The sequence below is a fragment of the Capricornis sumatraensis genome, chromosome 11, assembly GCF_032405125.1.
Source record: "Capricornis sumatraensis isolate serow.1 chromosome 11, serow.2, whole genome shotgun sequence".
Classification (NCBI taxonomy): Eukaryota; Metazoa; Chordata; class Mammalia; order Artiodactyla; family Bovidae; genus Capricornis; species Capricornis sumatraensis.
The window spans coordinates 34,126,078-34,149,097 of NC_091079.1; the positions used below are offsets into that span (position 1 = coordinate 34,126,078).

A 23,020-nucleotide genomic window follows, 5' to 3' on the forward strand; every position below is an offset into this window, starting at 1 on the left:
AGCATGCCAGGTTTCCCTGTCCCGCCACTGTGAATAGATTAGTCCTTTTCATATAAATAGGATATAATCAGTGATAGTCAATTTAAAGACCCTGCTGGTCATAAGTCTACAGACTTTCAGGGCTGAAGGGATGACAGGGAACATCTTATTTAATATCTTTATTTTGTGGTTGATGACCCCCAGGCACTTATGAAAGCCAAGGCAGAGAGCAAGGCAGAGAGTAGCCAGGATGTGGTTGCTTCCGACAATGAACGCTTTAGGCTCTCAGAAGGCTGCAGCAAAGTTTCCATTATGGCATCACTTATCATCCCACTGATAAGCCAGCTACTGGAGCAGTCCGTGCTCATCAGAATGACAAACAAGAGCATTTACATATTTGGAACTGTCAATACACAAAGTAAAGACAGGTAAGGAAACTGGCTTTGCTTTATACCTTCATGCTATTCTTTACTATCCTGATAGAAAATCCTTGCAATTGGGTTGTTTATATGTGTTTCCATTTCAAACATCCCTTGCAAAAAGCATTCTTTTTTTTTTTTTGCTTGTTTGTTAAAACTATAATAAAAACTATAGCTATATACTATATATAGTATATATATAGTTATATACAGTTATATATTATATAGTTTATATATATATAAACTATAGTTATAGTTAACAAACTATAGTTTGTTAAAACTATAATAAAAAACAGTCTGAAGGATTATAGGCCACCACCCAGCCTATACCACTGGAACCATTTACACCTCAGGAGGCACACATACACAGATAATCAAAGTTTTATTTAAAATTAGAGAACACTTAAAAATAAACAATATAATAGACTTGAATGCTTATTGGAACATAGAAAAATGCTTTCAAATACACTAAAACCTTCAAATTTACCCCAAAGTATGCTATGCAGCCAGTCGAAGTGCTTTGACAAGCATCACTCTCTACGGATGGCTGGGGTAGGAGGTAGGCTGCGGAGTTCCCTGCAGGCAGGGGGGTTTCTTAGTTGGACTGGCGACGTCTCTTCTTGTTGTGGCTCTCAATCGCTCTTCTCAGCGCCTCATCCTGGATGAGGTCCGACATTCTCATGTCTGTGTGGCTACAGCCAATTTTCGGGCAACTGTGAGAGAGCAGAAAAATCAAGTCAGGCCGCTTCACCTTAATGCCTTCAGAATCAACTTCTCTCCGTGCAAAAATGTAAGTGCACACTTAACAAAAAAACTGAATGAAAAATTCTTTCAATTCTATACGGTTTTACAATTGTCAAAAGTTTCACACAGATGATTTCTCATAATCCCATAATAACCCCTCCCCGCCACCTTTTTTCCTCTAACCCCTATCATGCCAGCCCCCACAACTGGTAACCACTGGTCTGTCCTCTCTGTGAGTTTGCTTCTTTTTTGTTTTATTCACTAGTTTGTTCTATTTTTAGATTCCACAGATAATGATATCATACAGTGTTTGTCTTTCTCTGTCTGACTAATTTCACTTAGCAGAATTACCCTCCAAGTTCATCCACGTTGATGCAAATGGCAAAATTTCATTCTTTTTTTTATGGCTGAGTAGTATTTAAGTGTGGAAATTTTACCAAAAAGGGGTACATTTAAAAACTCAGGACTGATGTGCACTCATTCACTAGTTCAGAGTGCCTACCTGAGCCAGGGTCTGTCCAGCACTGGGGCTGGGGCAATGCCCACTTCACGGCACTCACTTTCCAGTGGAGGAGAGAAACCATTGCTAACCCGCTGCATAGCGTCTTTAAGTGCCACAATGGCTAAAAAAGCAGGGTCAAGGGAGAGAGTGTGAGCTGAGGGGCTTATCTAGCAGGGGTCAAGCATGGCTAGCTGGGGAGGGCTTCTCTATTAATAGAACAAAGGCTGCATGTGGCCGGGCTGGGGCAGCGGCATGTGTAGAAGTTGAGCAGGCAGCTGCTTGGTATAAGAGCAAGGTCAGTGTGGCTGGAATGCCCAGGGCAAGAGGGAGGGCATTTGGAGATTTGACTGGAAGTGTGTGGGACTTTGGATTTTATTTTAAATATGAAAATCCTGGAGAGGAGGGATGAAATTTAGCTTAGATTTAGAAAACATGACTCTGGCTGTTTAATGCGGACACAGGCGGAGAGGAAGCAGGGAAGTGAGGGGGTCATGCAGCAGCTGGGAGAGAAAGGGCAGCTTGGATGAGGGCGCAGCTTCCGGATATAGCCGGAAGTAGAACCCAGGGGGCTTGCTGACGGACCGATGTGGAGGGTAGAGCAAAGAGCTGAGCTTTGTTCAGAGTTTGGCCAGAGCTGAAGGGCCTTGGTGGTACCCTTTATCTCCATGGAAACAACTGGAAAACTAGGTTGGGATGGAATCAGGCAGGAGTCCTGGCTGCTACATATTCTCTCTGAAATGCCCACCAGTCCTCTCAGTGGAGAGGCTGCGTGGGCCGATGGAGACTCAGGGGAAGAGCTGCGGCTAAAGAAATCAGTGGGTGAGTCATGGTTCTGTTCAGATGTGGTCTCCTCTGAAGGCAGTGGGCTGGATGAAGTCACCTGATTTCTTCTCAACATGAACCAGACTTGGGTAGAGTAGAGCACCCAGTTTTGAAGTCAAAGCCGACCTAGGTCTCTACCGCCTACTTGCTTGTTATGAGACCACCGGCAGCTCACTTTGACTTTTGGAGCCTCTGCATCCTCAGATTTACAGAAGGCGCAGAATCCCAGCTTCACAGGGCTCCAGGCAACACAGTGCTCAGTAGCGGTCATTCCCTTCACTGCCTATAGCTTGCATACCTCCAACACAGACATGTGCGCATTCGTGCACTCATCTGACCCTCTTATGCAAGTGGCCCTATGAAGGGTTCGAAGCATCCAGCTGTAAAATACAAATACAGGTTCTTGCCCCACACAGAGCTCTGGCCCAGTGATCTGAGACAACCCTCCAAAAAGCACAGATCAAACATAACGAAAACAAGACAAAAGCTATAAACCAGAAGGGGAAGAAAGCTGATCATGCGAGGTCTAATCTGTCCAGTAGTAGAGGGTTCAAGTGTGTAACACAGAAGAGAAACTTTTTCTTGGTCTTGATTTCTGGACCAAGGCATCTTTCTGTGAGAAGAGCATGAATCAGTGTAATGAATAATACGCTTGCTAACAATATTTATATTTACTGAAATGGGTCCTGTATGGTCAGGTACTTGTGTTAAAATGTGAAGCTAGAAAGGTAACCATGTGAAAGAGGATGGGGGCGACTGGACCAGATATGATGACTTGGCTTTGTGTCAGGGGGAGGCTTGGAGGTGCTTGAGAAGAGCTTTACACTGGTTTAAAACACCCTGAGGTCTCAGAGTGAGTTTTTTCTTTCAGTATGAAAGTCAATAAGCTGAGATTATGAAAAGATGCTTTCCTGACTTTGGAAAAGGCGTTTCTCACCACTTGATCTTCTGAGACATGGAGATCCAGCTTGAACTCAGTGGCTGAGATGACCCTCAAGCTGATGCCTATCAACCCATCTGATCATCTGCTCTGACTGCCCTGCCTGGCTGGAGTCTCCCCCAACCCCCACCCCCGCCTCCCCTCCCCAGGACAAAGTCTTTAACACCAATGGCCAGACAGTGAATAAGCTGTTTTAGGGAAGTGGAGAGTGAGGTGGGGAGGACTTCCTGATGACATCAGTGGTTTTAGTCAGTAAATGAGAGCATTCTGAGAATGTGTGATTGGATTAACCACACCGCTCAGCTGCAGAGCTGGCTGCACATCACCCCAGGGCTACCCGTGTCAGACAAAGAGGTCTGGGCTCATTTAGGGGATTAACTCGGGGGACAGAGGCATTAACCCAAAAATCCTCTCAAGGGGAGCCAGACGGCCTAGAGACACAAATATAGGCTCAGGAGTAAATGAGAGCTGGGCTCCAGCCTCCTGGCTGTGACACTCTGGGCAAGTGACATCAGTAACAGGCCTCAGGTTCTTCCTCTAAGAAGGTAGAGCATATAGGGCTGTCATGAGAAATGAGTGGGATGCTGCATGACAAGGGTCCAGGCATCCACTCAGGTGCTAAGTAAGCTGGTTGCTGCTCTAGGACATTATTTCTGTTCTCAAGAACCTTGTGGAGCAGAGCCAGCCCCACCTACAGTGCTGGTGGGAGGCCGACATGCCACAGTGCAGAGGCGCCGTGGGAGCATGGGGAGAGGGCACTTTGTGCAGCAAGAACGAGGGTTCTGGGAAGGCTTCTTGGAGGAGACGTTGATACAGGAGAACCTTGTTTCTCACCCTGTCTCAAATAAACACACACTAGTTTCTAAACTGAAGAGGAAAAGACAAGGTTCATAATGACAAGATACTGAATCAAGGTACTCCTCCTCTGGAGAGAGAACACTCTGTAAGCATAGTGCATCCATCCCCACGACACCCTGGTGAGCTAGATAGGTGTGGCCACACCAGTCTTAAGCCCTCGCGTCATCACTGTGCAGGAGTCAAGCCTACAGGCCTGGGAGGAGACGCTGGGTCCTGAACTCAGGTCACTGACAGGGCAGAACATTCCAGCGCAGCAGCGGACAAGCGTGTGTCGACTGAACAAAGGGACCTGGGTCTCAGGGGTCCCAGAGACCGTGGGGAACCTTGGCCTCAGCATTAGCACAAACGTACAGGATTCTGGGTCTTACGAGCTCCTGGATTTGGGCCCAAGCATTCCAGGGTCCACCCAGCTCTAGAAAGCAGGTCTGGAAATCTGAGCAGGATGGATTCTCATCATACCTAAACCCAGAGGGTAACTCAAGCCTACATCCTCTGCATCTGAAATGATGTGTCACTAAGCAGTGAGGTAAGTAATACAAACATGAACAGTCTCGACCTCAGTAACCCGGCTGCTATTTGTTCAGCACTCTGCAGGCCAAAAAAGAGTGTTCTTCTAAGTGGTTTGCTTCTCCACTGCCAAGAAATATGCTGGTGCAGACCTAGACTGGAATTCCCCACTGTTCCTTTGATCCTGAAATACTGTGAAATGTTGTTCTTTTCATTTTACAGATGAAGAAACTGAGACTCTGAGAGGTCAATGGTTGGTTCATGGTTGAAATAGGGCCTCTAAGCACACTGCTGGAGTTCCGCTACTCAACAACACATTTCTGTTCAACCTAACTGTCCTCTCCACACTCTTAAATGTGACTGTTTGCTAATACAGTCTCTGTTCTTAAACCAGAAAGCAAAGAAATGACTATGGATAACTGGAAGTATCTTATACAAGTGAAAATCATAAGGCAGTTTTATTAGTAAGATAATAAACAGACTGATTATTCAGAGATCTGCTTTAGGAAATTATTTTAACTAACAGTATTTAGTTAGGGCTAAAGTCTCAGCCATTTTATTCTGACTTAAGCCCATGCAGAGAGATGTGTCAGGAGGCCTCACGGACAGGAAAAGGAGTCAGTGCTAGTAACACAGTGTGCCTGGGACTCCTGTCTAACAAATCAGAGTCAGAACCAGCAAGGAGGAAGAACGGAGAAACTGGGATTTCTCAAACCGGATGTGTCACGGACATTTTCAAACAAAGGGAACCCAGACGTGCTCATCGCCCAAACATGCGTCCTGGGAGATGACACTAATTCATACTTCATCAGGAACCTCTGGGGTAGGTTTTGAACAGGCCCTGGATTCCAGCCTGCTGCCAAATGCAGTGTAGCTCATCCTCAAGGCCCCGTCAACCCCGCCCCCCACTGGCTCCTGTGAAGCTCAACTCTAGTCTCGCTTCCCCTCTCTCCCAGCTGCGTCTCAGACTGCTTTGTTAGAATCTTCTTCCTCTGACTGCCCTTTCAGAATGGCAGAATGCTGTTTTGGCGGGCCTCCGTCAGGTGCTCTGGGGACACAGTAAGCAGAGCAGAGCTGCATCCTGGCTTCACATTGCTCAGACCCAGGCCAAGGCCCCATCCTTGGGGCTCTCGGTTGCCTGTCACATCTGGTCCAGAGCTGCACCTGGCAGATGTGTGGGTCTGACTCTTCTGTATCAATAACCTGTTAATCAACATCCCACTCAGAGCTTCTCCTGAGGTCAAACACCCACATTTTCTACATCTCCTGGATACTTCCAAACAGCTGTATTGCTAGGGACCTCAAACTTAGCATGACCCTCTGATCGTCCTTCCTAAACGCATTCCTCTTACAGCCTCTCCATTGGCTAATGACATCACCGTCCTTCTAGACACCCCGTGTAGGCAGGTCAGTGATTCTTCCACTTGCTCCCTCCAGCTTTTGTTTTCTGCCCATCGTACCTCCACAGTCATCTTCTCCTAAATGCCCTTCCACCTATGACTCTGGTCTCAATCCTGGCTCTCATGATCTATCACTTAACTACTACCACAGCATCCTAACTGACATCTTCACTGCAGGCCTTTGTTCATTCATCCCTTAAATTGCTACTGGAGTAACTTCCTAAAACCCAGGTTGACTTGCATATTCCCTCAAAACCCTACAGAACAATGATGGCAAGAAAGACAAGGAGGACGGGATAATGTTTACTTACCACGTGACAGGTGCTCTCAGTGCTTTCTGTATATCTTATCCAAATTTCAAACATACCACTGAGGCACTTTACAGCTATGACCATCAATTTACAGATGAGGAAACTAATGAAATCATAACATTTAACATCCTCTGCGATGAGTACAGAACAGACAGAATTTACATACACCACTTCCCTCTTACTAGAGCCCAGAGCATCCTTCCCATCACCCTCTAACAAACAATAATTGCACCTGTATCTACTATTCCCTAAGTGGAACAGACTCTGAATGTGGTGAGCTTCTTGGCTGGAAAGACTCTTCTTCACCCTTCTCTGAAATGCTTTTCATTTTTCAAGGCCCAGCAGAAATACTACCTTTGCTGTAAACCTTCCAGACGTCCTCCACTTGGACTTCATTGTATTACCAAGCTATGAGGATCTGCAGTGTTCACGGAATCTGCGTCCAACTTATAGAAAAGCATGGCAGGAAAATACCCACACTTTCCAAACACCGGGTGTTGCTCAAGTGCTTCCAAACGTCATTTACAATTCAGAAAAGGCAAAGGACATTAGAAAGTCAAAGTATGTAATCAAGAAGATGTGTTTCAGTGCAAGCCTATTCTGGAGTTGCTCCCATCCCTCCTGGGACTTGGGAAAAATGTGCTTTGTTATCAGTGCCTGTCCTTTCTGAATCTGACTTGAGGAGAATATCACAAACTTTAAGGAAGAAGAGCTGTGAAACAGAACTATCTGGGAATGCCTATTCTTAGCAGTTACGTTAACAAATTAAAATTTTGCTTTTCAGACAATAAACATAGGAAAAAAAAAAAGGAGACACGGAAGGCTTAGACATCCAAAAACAAAGAAAATTACACTCACAGGGAAAATAGAAGGTTCCCTAGGGAAATGGGACGTCTCAATTGTAAGGTGGAAAGTCAAAACAGACAAAAATGTACTCAGACAATCTCGATTTTGTAACTATTAGGCAGGCTTTCTAGAATAGGGCAAATAACTTGATTGAATAACCATTAAGATATCTACAGTCACAAATGCCCTATCTGTACGTCCACACCCAGATGAGGAGTGGTGGGGAATTCCAATTTAGGTCTGGAACAGCAAATTTCTGGATGATAGAGAAGCAAAGCCACACATCAAAGGGACTGTTATCAAAGGTCCATTGAGAATTGGTCACACCTGCAATTCCATTCCTTCAACAAATCTGTGATAAGAGCAGAAGAAATGCCAACCAAGTCACAGCCAGGCTAGCCAACTCAGGCTTCTGTGTCATTGCAGGAACAGAGCTGTGTGTGTGTGTGTGTGTGAAAGGGGTTAAAAAAAATACATACATACATATATATATGTAAAAGATTCTCTAAACTTTCCAATTAAAAAGAAAATTTCTCATTGAAGTCACCCATGAATTTACTTAAACTGTTCGTGACGTTATTTATGTAATTAAAGATATGAAAGCTTTTCCTGGACAGTCACATCTTGACCATCAAGACCAACAGAAGCCAAGACTTCTCTGGTGGCCCAGTGGCCAAGACATCCCACGTCCACAGCAGGTGGCATGGGGTCTGGGAACTAAGATCCCGCCTGCCACGAGGCACAGCCGAAAAAAAAAAAAGACCAGCGGGTATGAATTCTTAGAATGACAACTTAATACTTTTTTAAGCAAACTATCTGTATTGCAGAATGCAAAAAAAAATTTTTTTAAACCATTCCTTCTTATTTGAGTTTGGACATATAGAAAGGGGAAAAGAAATTTCTCAGAATCACAGTTCTCCTTTATTTCTTTCAGGCTACAGCACACACAGGGCTTTCCAAGTGGTGCTAGTGGTAAAGAACCCGCCTGCAAATGCAGGAGATATAAGAGACACGGGTTCAATCCTGGGGTTGGGAAGATCCCCTGGAGGAGGGCATGGCAACCCACTCCAGTATTCTTGCCTGGAGAACCCCAAGGACAGAGGAGCCTGGCACATTGAGGCCCATAGGGTCACAGAGAGTCGGACATGACTGAAGCGACTTAGCATGCATAGCACACACAAATTTATAAAAATTCCTGTTATCTAATGATGAGAATTACATCCAACTCCCTTTTCTTGTATTTTGAAGGTATGTTTGAAGCTCCTTCAGCTTCTTCCCGAACAGATTACTAATTTTTCCCCTCACGTGTTGTGTTTCCTGAAAACCGGCTTTCACGTTTATACTATCCCTCTGGGTGAATGGACTTCAGGGGAGGTTTAAGCAGCTTTCCCTCCAGCATGAATGCACTGCCTGGGACTGACCACCCCTGGGAAGGGCCACTTCCCTTCCTGCAGCAACTCACCAGGCCTTTTTCTTCCGCTTGTGCTTGGACTCAATCATGCGAACAATGGCTTCCTCTTCATAGGTGTGGCCACACACTTTATTTTTCACTGGTTTCTTCATTTCCAACTGTAATCAAGAAGACATTAGACTTTTAGGAATGATGATGACCAGCTTCCAGTAACTTCTTCAAGTCACCAATTATTTGGCACTGCTTTCACCTAGACCTGGGGCTTCTGAGGTTTAACCTCCCCATCTCGTGGCTCTACGTAACTCAGGGCAGAGGGCCATAAATGCAAGGAGAAAATGCAGAGAAAATGCAGGGAGACCAGAGGCCTCAATGGCACCTCGCCAGTGGGGCAGGAATATACTTGTAGATCCCTAAGGACATCATGGACTGCAAACTCTTTCCCAGGTCTCCTCCTGGACCCTCATCACTTTCCTTTCCTCCCTCGTCAACTCCAGACAGGAAATAAAGTCAGAAAGCAAATGGGAACTTTTTGCCTCCATGAAGCAAAGTGCTTACAGTACCTGTGTAATGGGGCAGATGAAGTTGGTCTGACTTTGAGTCACAATCATATCTTCATCAACTCCTTCTGTGCTGTCAGCCTCTCTGTCTGATTGAAGACCATCTAGAGGGGAAAAGGGAAGCTGGTGAGTCTTGTTGCTCTAACGTGCCAAGGACAGGAAGGGATGGGAGGAAGGAGGCTGACAGATTTTCAGGGTCTCTTTGGTGTGCACCCCTGTGCTAGGCGCTGGGATGCGTATTAACTCTTTTGCAGGGGGAGGTGGGGCTCTGCCCATGTTTGGTAAGGAAATAAACCTGGAGCAGTGAAGTAACTTTTTCAGAGTCACCGAGAGTGATTCTGTGGGGGAGGACTGTTCAGTCATCAGGAATATGGCTTTGGAGTCAGAAGGACTTGATTATCTTTGTCACTTCCAGCTGTGAGACCTCGGGCTAGCCAGGTCTTTGTTTTTTAATTTCTCTACTTTATAACTATATTGCAAAGATTAAGAGGTGAAGAAGTCCGTGTGCTCTGCACAGCTCCTGGCACAAAGACACATTCAATAAATGGTAATTACTGTTGGATAGTACAAGGATTCTCAAATTTTGAGCTTAGAACCCTTCTGTACTTTTAGAAATTATTGAGGATGCCAATACACTTTAGGTTATGTTTATCAAGATTTGCCACGTTAGACATTATTAAGACTGAGGAATTTTAAAATACATATTTATTAATTCATTTAAAAATAATAACCACATGACAAGCTAACATAAATGATATCTAAAAAAATTAAAAATAATTATATTTCCCAGGGCAACAAAAAAGTTAGAGATAACATATTTTTGAACATATCTTTAATATGTGACTTAATAGAAGACAGTTGGGCTTTGATATCTGTGTATGCATCTAGTCTGTTGTGATATTGCATCACGTAGCCTTGGGAAAAATCCACTTATGAAAAGAAAGAGGGTGAAAAGGGCACATGACATCTTAGTATTATTATGAAGATAGTGTTGACCTCATGGGTACCCTGAAAGGCTCCCCGAGTACCCAGCGGGCTCCTGGTCCACACTTTGGGAACTGCTGAGCAAATGCGTGGTAGGGTTGGCTCTGAATGTAACGTATTTGATTCTGAAATGTATGTACTTTTCATGGTCCTTGCCCTTCAGCAAGGGAAACTAGGTAATACGTGACATTTGAATGGGGGTACTGACAGAATCTCACATGAAAGCCTTTCTTTTTGGAGAAGGGAACTTGTCATTTTGCACAGAAATCAAAGATCAGTAGTGTTTTAAACACAAGTGTGACACTGTAGTCCTTCTTCCTCCTTTTCTCCTTTTTCCCTTCCTTTCCTCCTTTCATTCTGGGAAAATAACCGACGTTAAAAAATGCCTTGCTTTTAATGTTTGAGGGAAATCCTTTTCTTAAGCTGAGATGGTTCTGCACAACTTTTAGTTCCTAGAACTGCGGGCCCTGGCCTTCCCCTTCTGCCAGATAAAGTGTCTGCTGGAAAAGCACCCCTGGGGACAGGAGAGGGCTGCAGAGCACCTGCTTGAAGTCACCCAGTGAACCCATGGCTGAAACCCAGGCATTCTGCCCTCAATTACTCTGGTTTTTCTGGTGGGGGGGTTCTCTTTGCTTTAGTGACTAGTGCTATTTATATGCCAGCTTATTTTATCTTCTTAGAGAGATGTCCCCCAAACAGCTCTTACTCCTTGAAGAAGGCAAGAGGGACGCTCTCGAAGCTTAGGACTTCCTGGATGGAACATTTTCTTTTAACCACTGGTGGTTAAGGTACAGTGCCTGGCGCCTCTCAGCTTTTCAAGAGGCTATAAAAATGTCTGAGACCTTGAAAACCACATATTGCATTCAAAACAGGATTACTACAAAAAACTGAAATTAATCAGTTTTAAACGTCTACAAAATGTAATGTTGGGTTAACTTCATTAACAGTTGATTTGGTCATCAAAAATATTTCATTTGAGAGCAATATGTAGGCTGGATTTCAGTATTAATTTAATAACTCCCAAGTATGCAGAGATAATTGCTGAGAAATTAATAGCCAATTATAGGCTAAATCACTTATTTGGAGCCAAACTTTTTCCAAACCAAAGCTGTATGGATAAAAATATGTTCAAAAATGTTGCCAGCAATAAAATTATATTGAATGTGAGGTTGCCAAAGTTTAGTATGCTTGCTGTGATATGAACTGGGGCTTCTGAAATAATTTTCCTTAGATCTATGAAGGGTTTCTGTGCTTACCAGGACCTGTCATTAGTATTAAGAGTACAAGAGTCAGACTTTTAAAAGAGGCCTATTATAGACCCAGCGATTCTTCAGGTTGTCTCAAGAAAGCTGGGCAGGTAAGGAGAAAAGTCAAGGGGCAGGATTGGGAGCTGTTCTGATTCCTTGATTTACTTTCCAAAGCCTCCTCTGGGGGCTGCTGGAGTCCCTTTCGGATTATGCATTTGACAGTCAAAATAAAAGCACCGCTTTGTCCATTTCTTACAGGGCTTACTCTGAACAGATAGCACATTTCTGACTAATAGATGTTATACTGTGGAACTCACCAGAAAATCTGTTGGGTGAATCACAGAGTTCACACAATGTGAAAGACTGCAGGTTCTCTTTTTCTTTCTATTTTTAAATTTCAAAAGGTAGAGGAAGCAAGAAAGCACAACTCAGATGCAATAGCAACCACCAGGGAAGGCTGAGCAGGGAACTCAGAAGCTGTAGGTGGCTATCAACAGCACTGATCATGAAAGAAGAAGGTGCGGAAGAATGCCAACAGTGAGTAATAGCCCATGGACTGAGAGTCTAAAAAGAGAAAGAGCCTCAAGAGCTAAACTTCTCTTGAGCTAGAACATTTCCTCACCCGAAATCTGTATTTATAGAAAGTGATATCAACGTTGGGATTCTACAATGTGCTGAACAAAAGGTCACATCTGGCAATAAATATCATTTACACTAATCTCAGATGGTAAAGAATCTGCTGGCAATGTAGGAGACCTGGGTTCGATCCCTGGGTCGGGAAGATGTCCTGGAGAAGGGAATGGCAACCCACTCCAGTATTCTTGCCTGGAGAATTCCATGGACAGAGGAGCCTGGCAGGCTACAGTCCATGGGGTCACAAAGAGTTGGACGTGACTGAGCAACTAACACACATACACACACACTGATCTACACAAAAAGACACAACTTTTGATAAGCCCACTGATCTACACAAAAAGACACAACTTTTGATAAGCCCACTGAAAGGAAGATTGGAGAGAAAAAATAGAGATTGTCTACTAGAGTCACAAAAGTTTTTAAATTGGTTTAATTTTGAACCTCAAATAAGGTTTCTAAATGAGAGAATAAGGATTCCCTCATTTACTTGAGAAAACGGAGATCCAAAGACATTACAGGTTTTGTCCAAAGTCATGCAGGGAGTTAGTAAATCAACACATGGCTCTATTTTCTTGGTGTGGCTAATTGGAATACTAAAACCAGTGGGTAGGTTCTGGAAGCCACCCTTCCCTCCCCCAGATAATTATTTTATTAATAATAATACCTCGTTTGACTGTTACATACAGCTACTGTGCTCAGCACTTTATATATATTATTTCACTTAATCCTCACCAAACACCCATGAACAACAACTCTACTGCTATTCCTACTGTAGAGACAAGAAAACTGAAGCCCCACAATATTTTTAAGACAAAAGTAGAAAATGTCAGCATTATAATAAAGAAATAAGTGGATTAAATCAGTCTGTTACCCAAGAGAGCTCAAAAAAATTTTCAGATTAAAACGAGAAAGACAAGATGATGAGTCACAGTCCATGTACATAAACAAGGCATGTTGTCAGAAGCATATGTGCCAGCTGTTAGCTTCCGATCAGATGGGCAGATCTCAGACCCACACCCAACATCCATGCCCAGGCCCAGGGCACCCAAATGAAGTGCTGAGGAGGGAAACCTGGGTATGAACTAACATTTATAGAGTACCCATGAGGGATGCATCAGGGTTGATTTAGTAACTTGAATGGGTTTTTTTTTATGTCATAAAATAAAAACCAAAAGGAGAAGACACAAAAAATGCTGTAGTAGTAATGAAGTAAACAAGCAAGGGTTTCCAAAGGTCTGCGAATATTCCCCAGTGACGCAAGGTGAGGGGCTTGGTGAGGGCGCTGATTGGGTCCCCAAGATGGGGGTTCACGGTTGGCCAGCTGTGACCGTCAGTGAACAGCTGGATTGTCCTGTCGTCCCCCGTGGTGGTTCCCCAAGCCCAGACCTTTGGAATCATTCTTGATAACTGTATTCCTCTCCCTTCATTCCTGACATCCAAACCACAGGCAAGTTCTGGTGACTGGTTCTAAAATATATTCCCTAAATCAAAGCCGAGCCTTTTCTTGTGATTTCTACTACATCTTAGTCCAAACCACTATGGCTTCCTGCCCAGACCTCTTCAGAAGCCTCCTAACTAGAAGCCCTCCTTCAACAAGGACCACCATCTACACGCGCACACCACCCCCTGCCCCACCACTCCGACCTGCTTCTCACAGGGGCCGGCATGGCCAGCTCCTCGGACCAGTCCCCTTCTCGCCCACCGTGCTCAGGTCACACTGGTCTTTTTTCTGGAACATGCTAGGCTCCTTCCCATCTTTGACTTCTATACCAACCTGCCTGGAATGTTCTTCCTCTTGATCTTTGTTTGTCCTACTTCTTCCTGTCATTTTAAAATGTCAGCTTAAATACTGTCCCTTTGGAGAGGCCGTCTCTGACGTCGTGAGCTAATAAAGAAGACACCCAGGCCTTCTCTACCCCGTGACACTGTTGTGACTGCTCAGCACGTCTCTGTAAGTGCTTCTTTCTTCTCTGTCTCCCTCTGTTCTTCTTCCCCCCTCCCCTGTTCTCTTCCAGGAAAGCAGGGACTTGACTGACTTATTCACTGACCTGCTTTCTGGGAAGAGAACAGGGGAGGGGAAAAGAGAAGAGAGGGAGACAGACAAGAAAGAAGCACTTACAGAGATGTGCTGTGCAGTCACAACAGAGAGATGGGGTAGAGTAGGCCTGGGTGTCTTCTTTAGCTTACGATGTCAGAGGAGGCCTTCCCAGATTCTAAAATGTCCCTGGGCTTCCCAGGTGACTCAGTGGTAAAGAATCCACCAGCCAGTGCAGGAGACTCAGGAGACACGGGTTTGATCCCTGGGTTGGGGAGACCTCCCGGAGAAGGAAATGGCAACCCACTCCAGTACTCCTGCCTGGGGAATCCCATGGACAGAGGAGCCTGGTGGGCTGCAGTCTATGGGTCACAAAGAGCTTGACACGACTGGGAGACTGAGCATGCAGACACAAAATGTCCTTGGTATACAGTGGTAGGTGTTCAATAAACATCTCATTAGTGAAGTGCTTCATCCAACAAGGCAGGAGTGGGAGTATTTTTCACAAGGATATACTTTACATATTTAACAGATGTGGCCACACACACACACACACGTTTCACACGATGATTTCATAGGTTTTAGGCAAATAACAGAGGACCTCACTCTAGCTCAGGGTACAGCCTTGGACCCTGAATTCCATGTCAAAGGCAGGAAGTATATGTAAGTGTTACAATTATAGTAGGCTGTGTGGTAATTACAAAGGAGAATCCAGACATGGTTTTGTGGTCAGAAAATACACTTGGGCCTGGCCACACACAGCCCTAGTATTAGTCACTTGTCTGTCTTCAGGCAACCCAAATTTGGCTGACAGTTAGACAGTTTTATGCCAGCTGGGAATAAAAGTTGATTGCTATGTGCTTTTTCAATTAAGTCTGAACATTTTTCTAAAAGCACTTTTCTCCTGAAAGTTAGTAGCAAATATTCTACAAACATTTGCTGCCCGCTTGAAATGCTTATTGGACTGCCCGGATTATTTTACTTGCACTATTCTGGGACGGCATATTTAGAGAGGTTGAGCTGGTACACGGAAGATCCCCTCCCTACCCTGCAAAAGAAGACTGAGTCCAGGTTGGAAACTCTATAGTTACAGTGTCTGCATATGTGTCTGCGCCAACTCCTGACTTGTTTCTCCCACCCAGCAGCCCACAGCTTGGGCTACGAGTGGCTGCCTCTGTGAACTTGGACATACCTTAGACTCTGAATGGAAAGGAGTATGTCAGCAGGCTCAGTCCCTCTGGCTTGGAATTGAGGAGTGTGTGTGTGTGTGTGTGTGTGTGTGTGTGTGTGTGTTGGACACTCTATACTAATGGGTGTCTAGTTTTGTTCTTGTGGCTTCCCTGGTGGCTCAGGTGCTGAAGAACCTGCCCGCAATGTAAGAGACCGGAGTTCAATCACTTGGTTCGGAAGATCCTCCAGAGAAGGAAATGGCTACCCACTCCAGTATTCTTGACTTGAGAATTCCATGGACGGAGGAGCCTGGTGGGCTACAGTGCATTGGGTCTCAAAGAGTCAGACACGACTGAGCAACTGATACTTTCACTTTTCATCTCTGTTCTTAGTTTCTTCCTGGGACAAATGGACTGTCCTGAATGCTAGCGCTTCGGCTGGGCCAAGCTGCCATTGAGGGAATCCTAGCTTTGGTAACTCTGACACAGGTTAAGAGCTAAGACTCTTCTGTCTGTGAACAGCTTTTGCAGAATTAAAATGCAGATGATGTCCAGATAGGGCCTACATAATTAAAAATTTCCTAGGAGTTATAACCTTCATAGGATAGCAAAATACAACAGACAGAATTTCAACAGAAAAATATTCAACAAAGGTAGATTGAGTTAATAATCAAAACAATGAATAGAACATAATAAGGATCCAATAAATGTTACTTATCATATATGTGTGTATATATATATACATACTTATATTTTATTATAAACCAATGTTATATGATTGTAAATTGTTGTTGCTATTGTTATTTTTTGTCTTCTCTGGTGGCTCAGATGATAAAAGATCCATCTGCAATGCAGGAGACCCGGGCTCGATCCCTGGGTTGGGAAGATCCCCTGGAGAAGGGAAAGGCTACCCACTCCAGTATTCTGGACTGGAGAATCCTCATGGACAGAGGAGCCTGGTGGGCTACAGTCCATGGGGTCACAAACAGCTGGACACAACTGAGTAACTAAGCACACATGTGGTGTAATTTTTATCATTACTTTGTGCCAGGCACTATGCTTGATATTGGCAAAAAATAATCCTTGCCCTCAGGGAGCTCAGTCACACAGGACAAATGTAAACAGTGCAAAGCAGTCTTGTGTGGGCTACGCACATACGAGATACTGTGGAAAGAAGCTCCCAGGAGGGAACAGGGTCAGCCCCTCTGAGGAGGTCATAGTTGATCTGTGTCAAAGAGGAGGCTCTTTCAGTCACATTGTCTGATACAACTTTGCTGCCCCCTTAAATGTGAGCATTTCACTCACACCTGCCGCAGGTCAGGATTCTGATCAATATTCTTCCTTCTTTGGCTACCTATACAGATTCTACATATTTTGAAGAAGCTATATATATCCAATGCTACTCAATCCAATCCAATCCAGTCCAACCAAACCCAATACAACCCAACCAAATTCAACCCAACCCAATCCCTACAATCAATCTCTTTTCTTTGAAATCTGTTAACACTTACTGTATATACCATACTCTTTTAGCTTAAACTTCCTCATTATTCAGTTGTTTTATGTGGATGAAACTTCTTTTTTGGGTAGACTGAAAGCTCCTCCGAAGATAAGCTGTGTGTGTTCAAGTCAAGCCAGCTCAAGTCAAGATGCATGAATTCAAACACCTGCTCTGTGCCAAACACTACACAAATGCTAGTGGAAACAAAGGTTAAAATCAGGTGTGGTGAGAGAGCCAAGTACTAACATTTTGTGCAATGAGTCAAATAACAAATCTGTTTTGTACAAAGTACAAAAGTAACCGAGAGGCTCTTGCAAGGTGGGGTGAGGAATCGAGGTGAACCTCCCTGAGAGAGTGATGAAGCCAGGCTCTCCAGGGAGGTGTGATAAGAAGAGGTTAAGGACACTCAGGCAGTGAGGATTAGTGTTTAGGAATGTGGGCTTGGGGACAGCCCGCCTGGGTTTGAAATCTGGTCCTATTACTTTATTAGCTGGGTGCTCTTGGGCGAGTGACTTTACCTGTTTGTATCTTCTCAGCTGTGAGATGGAGCTTATAACCATACCTACTTCATAGAGCTGTATGAGGATTAAATGAATTAATGTGTGAAAAGTTCTTAGAAGAGTGTCAGGCAAAGAGCAGGTGATCAATAAATGTTATGATGATTAATATTATCACTCAGAATTCACATGGAGCTAGCATAGAGTGGGTACCAGTAACATATATGCTCTGTTCATTAAAAATGATATGCTGAGGAATCACCCGAAGAGAAACCACAACATTGTTCAAACCAGAGTTCTGAATGGGACGAGCCTGCATGCCCAGGGCAGAGGGAGACCTAAATTAGCCCTGTTGTATTAGCTGACCCAGCACTAGCAACATCTTAGGTTTCCCAGCTGTGTTCACTTCCACGGCTCTTTCAACAACCCACTCTGAAGATCTTGAAAGTACACTGATGAAGAGTTTCAGCTTACATCCTCCAAAAGAGCTGACACTTTCATTAGATGTACCCTTTCATGTTATCATGTACTTGTTAAGTTATCTACTTTTGTTTTAGACACATTCTTTGTCCTCAGCTGATGTACTAATTTGCTCCCATTTCTTTATTATTTTTTGTCATGCTGTACAGCATGTGAGACCTTAGTTCCCCAGCTAGGGACTGAACCTGTGCCCCTTACCGTGGAAGTGCCAAGTCCTAACCACTGGACAGCCAGGGAATTCCCACCTCCATTTCTTTAAATACTGTCAAAATACATCATATGTCAAAACATGAGGGTTTTAAGGTAATCAGAACCCAATGCATTTTACTGGTGGGACAAAAAAACCAATCCTTTGAGATGTGGTCATACAATATCCATGTTAAGTCAATAAATACTGAAAATATCCTCAAATTCAGTACATGCATTCAGTACATCTTATGCAAGTACAGAGAAGGTTTGATGCTCATCTCTAAGTTTCTAACCAAAAGCAGACAGTCAAATGCACACATTCTATTTCTTTGCTTTGGGTAAGTAACTAGAAAATCACATGATAGGCAAACTGATTAGCTAGCATGGAGATGGTCTACAACTCCCAACTGTTTAGATCCATAGAAGAGTATGAAGCAAGTAAACATCAGAAGATGAGAAATCCCATTCAGGTTCATCTTATGTTTTCTTATTTCTGAGGGTTGTAAATACCACCCATCCAGGGACCCAACACAGTACACGGGAATTAATCCTATATGCTTTCCAACCTCTATCTATAAACTATCTTGACTCTGTCTCCTTTTCATGCTCACTGGTGCTGTCCTAATTCAAGTCCCCAGCACTTCCTATTTAGAACTTTGCAAAAGTTCTTTGTCTCTCTGCCTCAGTCTCTCCCCGATCTTTATCAGCACTCTAGCTAGTCATCTTTTTAAAACCATGGCCTCCCATGTGGGTTTGATCCCTGGTCAGGGAACTAAGATGGCACACACCATGGGACAGCTAAGCTTGTGTGCTGCAACTGGAGAGCCCCTGCACTGCAATGAAGACACAGGACAGCCAAACAAGCAAACAAAAATCCCAACAACAACAACAACAACAAAAACCAACCACGGCCTCCTCAGCAAGACAGCAAGACTGTTCACTACTTGGCCCAGAGGATACTCACCTCCCTCCTCAATCCCTTCCCCCATATTCATTTCAGACTAATTATAGTTAGCTCACAGTTGCCAGGCTGCTCTGCACCTCTGCCAGCCCTTCACCCAGCAGTCTGTGACCACCCTTCAAGATTCAGTTAATTTCAGTATTTCCTGTGTGAAGCCCCAGAGCAGAGGTGATTCTTCCTTTAGCCTCCAGGGCACCTCTGTAGATGCTGAAATCGTTTGTTTACTTCTCCATCTTCCCTACTAGACTGTGAATTCCACGAGGGGAGGAACTCTGCCTTATTTATCTTCACATCCTCAGGGTGCCAGGCAAGGTGCAAGAACTTAATAAATGTCCATTAAATGACTGGTTGCCAAAACAAGAGAATGTTTTGAACACTGTTATATATATAAACTGACTGTGAAAGTAAGATGAAAACAGTGAAGAAGACTGTTTTGAAGGCAAATAGTTTAGATCTTTAGAGCTGGTCTTTGATCTAATCACCTTTTTTTCCCCCTGAAAGGGAGCCATTTTACATTGTCTGGGTCATTCCACTCTCCATTCTCTGTTCCACGTCTGTGCAGAAGCAAACTACCAAAAAGCAAGATAACAGGGGTTGCATTCTAAGAAGCAAACTCTTCTACATTATGTCTTTATGTCATCTCTATTATTCCCTTGCCCCAAATCCTCTATGTCCAGAGGAGAGTACAGTAATCATCAGTTGTGAAAAATGTGTAAATCGTCTTAAGTTTGCTGAGGTATATAGAGAGTGTACACATAGTGACATTCAAGTACAACAGTTTTTATAACAGAGAAACACTGGGGAAATCTAGATATTTGAGAGACTGAGAATTTACATGAACTGTGACATCACCACTCAAAATCTGACAGAAATTAAAAATAATCTTTGTCATCAGAAAATGAGGTTGGAAAAAAATGAAATGAAAACTATATAGGTTGTATGGTTAATTTATCTTAAAAAATGGTATCTAGAAAAAAGACTGAAAGGAAATAGGACAAAATACTGCAGTCCGCTGTGTCCTGGTGACATCACTGTGTATGTGAACTGGTAGTAAACGAGGAGTCAAGGACATTGTTTAACTTTTGAAGAATAATTACTTTGCTTGCACTTCTTATATCTAGTACTCTTTATGAGACCAAGTAACATTTAAGAAGTAAGTAGGGCTCATGGCAATGCAGATGGATGGGTTTGTTTATTCAATTTGTCAAACTGAAACACATTATGAAACCAAGTCTACAGATCATAATATTTCAAAAGGGAACTTTAAAATTTATAATTGCTCAACTTGAAAACTATAACACTTCAGGTTTGGGTAAGACAGGGGCTATGACACCATTTTCATCCCTGATACATTTGAGATTTATTATCCTAATGGCAGTTACAATATTTCAAACTTATCTGTTCCATCACAGATAATCCATCACAATGTAATTCAAATAACATCATGTCTTCCATCTCTAACTTTAAAACTCTAGAGAAAACAAGAATGAAATTCTTCTAGTCAATGCAAGACTTTAACAGAGTAAAGCCAGCACCAATATCATACTTTGTTTTGTAAAGCTTCTCAAAATAAATGATATATTTAAGCCTCAGAGGATAAAAGGTAAGAGGTACAGAAGACATCCGCTGTGGGATAAAGCACAGAGAAGGGGAAGTATTTGTCTTACTAACCGAGAGCAGGCCTCGAGTCTAATCAGATACGTTCCTCCATACAATTTATCCAGCACAGTAGTTACAAAATGCCCCGGATCTGGCGTTAATTAAATATGCTTATTTTTCCTTTTCCCATGTATCTGATGAAGCATATCAAGGTTTATTTTTGATCGATTTAAAAATTCTCCTTTATGGTGGCACAATGTAGTCATGTTTATAAAAGAAAAAAAAAAAAAACAGAAAAAAGAAAGGGGAATAATCCCCAAAGTATATTACCATATGGAAGAAATTAAAAGAGGTCAGAGCCTGAGGGACCAATCGAGCAAGGCTTAACAAGCCTGTCAGCAGCAAAGTCAGCGAAGCCACCCAAAACGCAGACCAGCTCCCCAGCCTGCAGCGCGCACGGAGCCAATCAGAGCTTCCGAGAGCCATGGACCCGCAGACAGACGCTCTGGGCCACCTCGACATCTGTTTTCAGTTTGCAGGGTCTTGTCTGAAGTTAGCCTAACAGAAAACATACCAGAGTTGGGGGAGAAAATCCCTGCCAACTGGAAGGAAGAAGAGAAATGAGAGAGAGAGTGAGAGGCAATGGGAGAGAGAGATGGAGAAAGAGAAGGGGGAGGATGGGGAGGAGGAAGCAGGGAGGAAGAGGGGGAGGATGGGAGCAAGCGCTGAGGGCCCCAGACCATCGTCCACACTGGGGCTCACACACAGGGAACCAAGTCCCCGTCGCCAAGCCTGCTTTCCGCGCCCCCATCCCCTCCCTCCTCCTCCACTTTCCACCTTCTAGAAAACCCTCCCGACATGCAAAGGAAGACACATGACTTCAAAATTGGGATCAGCTTAGGACACAGCTCTTGTGAATGTGTACAATAGATCTGAGTCACTGGTTCATTTTGTAAACATGAAGAAATCACACTTTTAAAACTTCCTCCTCCATGACACTCACAGCGCTTGACAATACACTTAGCATGGAACATTGACTCTTCCTTATTCACACCCAGGGATGTCAGGAGGGACGGATTTTCTTTCCCACTGAAAGCTCACAGATTACAGGGCAGGTGGTAAATTCAGAGGGAGCTCGCGAGAGAGGCAGAAGTGGGGCTGAGGTGGCTGTGAACCTGGGCTGGGCCATGTAGAAACATACAGAACTCAGCAGCAGCCTTTCACCAGCAGCATTGCCTTCCATGGGGAAACCTTCCCACTCAGGGGCTCCCCATCCACACTGCCCCCTCCCCATTTAAATCACTGGTATCTGTTTCTGTCTTCCTGGTTCATCCGTAAGCAACTCATGGACAGGGACCACCTTTGCTCATCATCTCTGTAACACAGTGCGTGACCCACGCTAGGGGTTTAGTGTTGATACCTGGGATCCAATCTTAAGGGGGGCTTACAAGTCACTCTGTTCACTTCTGAGTTCTTCTGCAGAAAAGTGGTTCAGCTTGGGACCCAGAGAAGAGCTCTGTAAGGTGGAGTATGTTAAGTCTAGGTCGAGGTACCACATAGTTCCACCATAAATTGGGGAAAGAGGTGTTAAATTTCCTGTAGATGATCACTCTCTCTTCTCAGCTGTTTCATTAGGATACAGTGAAGATGAGATAAAATATTTTGCCCTCATTAGAGAAAAGGACCTGATAAACATCCAGGCAGGAAGAGAAACATCATGAAGGGGAACCCTGGAGACAGTTTCGGAAAGGGCAGAGCAGAATGCCTGGCTGATCATGTTCATTTTCAAAGCGTTTGGGGGTCCAAGTTCTAGTGCTGCCGTTTAGAGTCTGTGAACATTCTCATGCTTCAGAAGGAAGCACTAATGGGGTGAAAGAGCAGATGGGAAGAAGGGACAAAACCAAGGAAGAAAGGAAGGAGAAAAAGGATCTCAGAACTTGCTTTATAAACTCGATAGGAAAAGGAAATGATGGTCTCAAATAACTACCTTCCTGAGCTTCTAATGACGATGATGAGGTCTGTTGGAGGCACCATCTCCAGTCTACAGTGTGGCCCTCATCTGGGTGGCAGGGAGTGGTGAGAGGTACCAAACCACTAGCACACACACCCCAACACTGCAGGTGGACAAGGCTATACCGTAGCTCTCTGATTTCTCTGAGGACAATTCTCTCTGTTAGCGAAGAATTCTCTTGAGACAAAAGCCAAACCTGGGGTGGGATGAACTGGGAGATTAGGATTGACATATATACACTATCAATATTATGTATAATGACAAACCTAGACAGGGTGTTAAAAAGTAGAGACAGTTTACCGACAAAGTTTCGTGTAGTCAAAGCTATGGCTTTTCCAGTAGTCATGCACAGATGTGAGAGTTGGACCATAAAGAAGGCTCAGCACCAAAGAATTGATGGTTTTGAACTGTGATG

At 43.9% G+C, this 23,020-nt stretch overlaps 1 protein-coding gene across 1 annotated transcript in view; it reads right to left on the bottom strand.

Moving 5' to 3' along the window:
• Nucleotides 1-837: 837 nt before the first annotated feature.
• NSMCE2 (NSE2 (MMS21) homolog, SMC5-SMC6 complex SUMO ligase) overlaps nt 838-23,020 on the bottom strand; it is a 230,994-nt gene continuing 208,811 nt past the window's right edge. The window contains exons 5-7 of the mRNA XM_068983939.1: nt 9,300-9,400; nt 8,791-8,897; nt 838-1,111 (exon numbers count right to left, since the gene is read on the bottom strand). Coding sequence (XP_068840040.1) covers nt 994-1,111; nt 8,791-8,897; nt 9,300-9,400 — 326 coding nt within the window. The 3' untranslated portion in view covers nt 838-993. The remainder of the gene's footprint in view (nt 1,112-8,790; nt 8,898-9,299; nt 9,401-23,020) is intronic.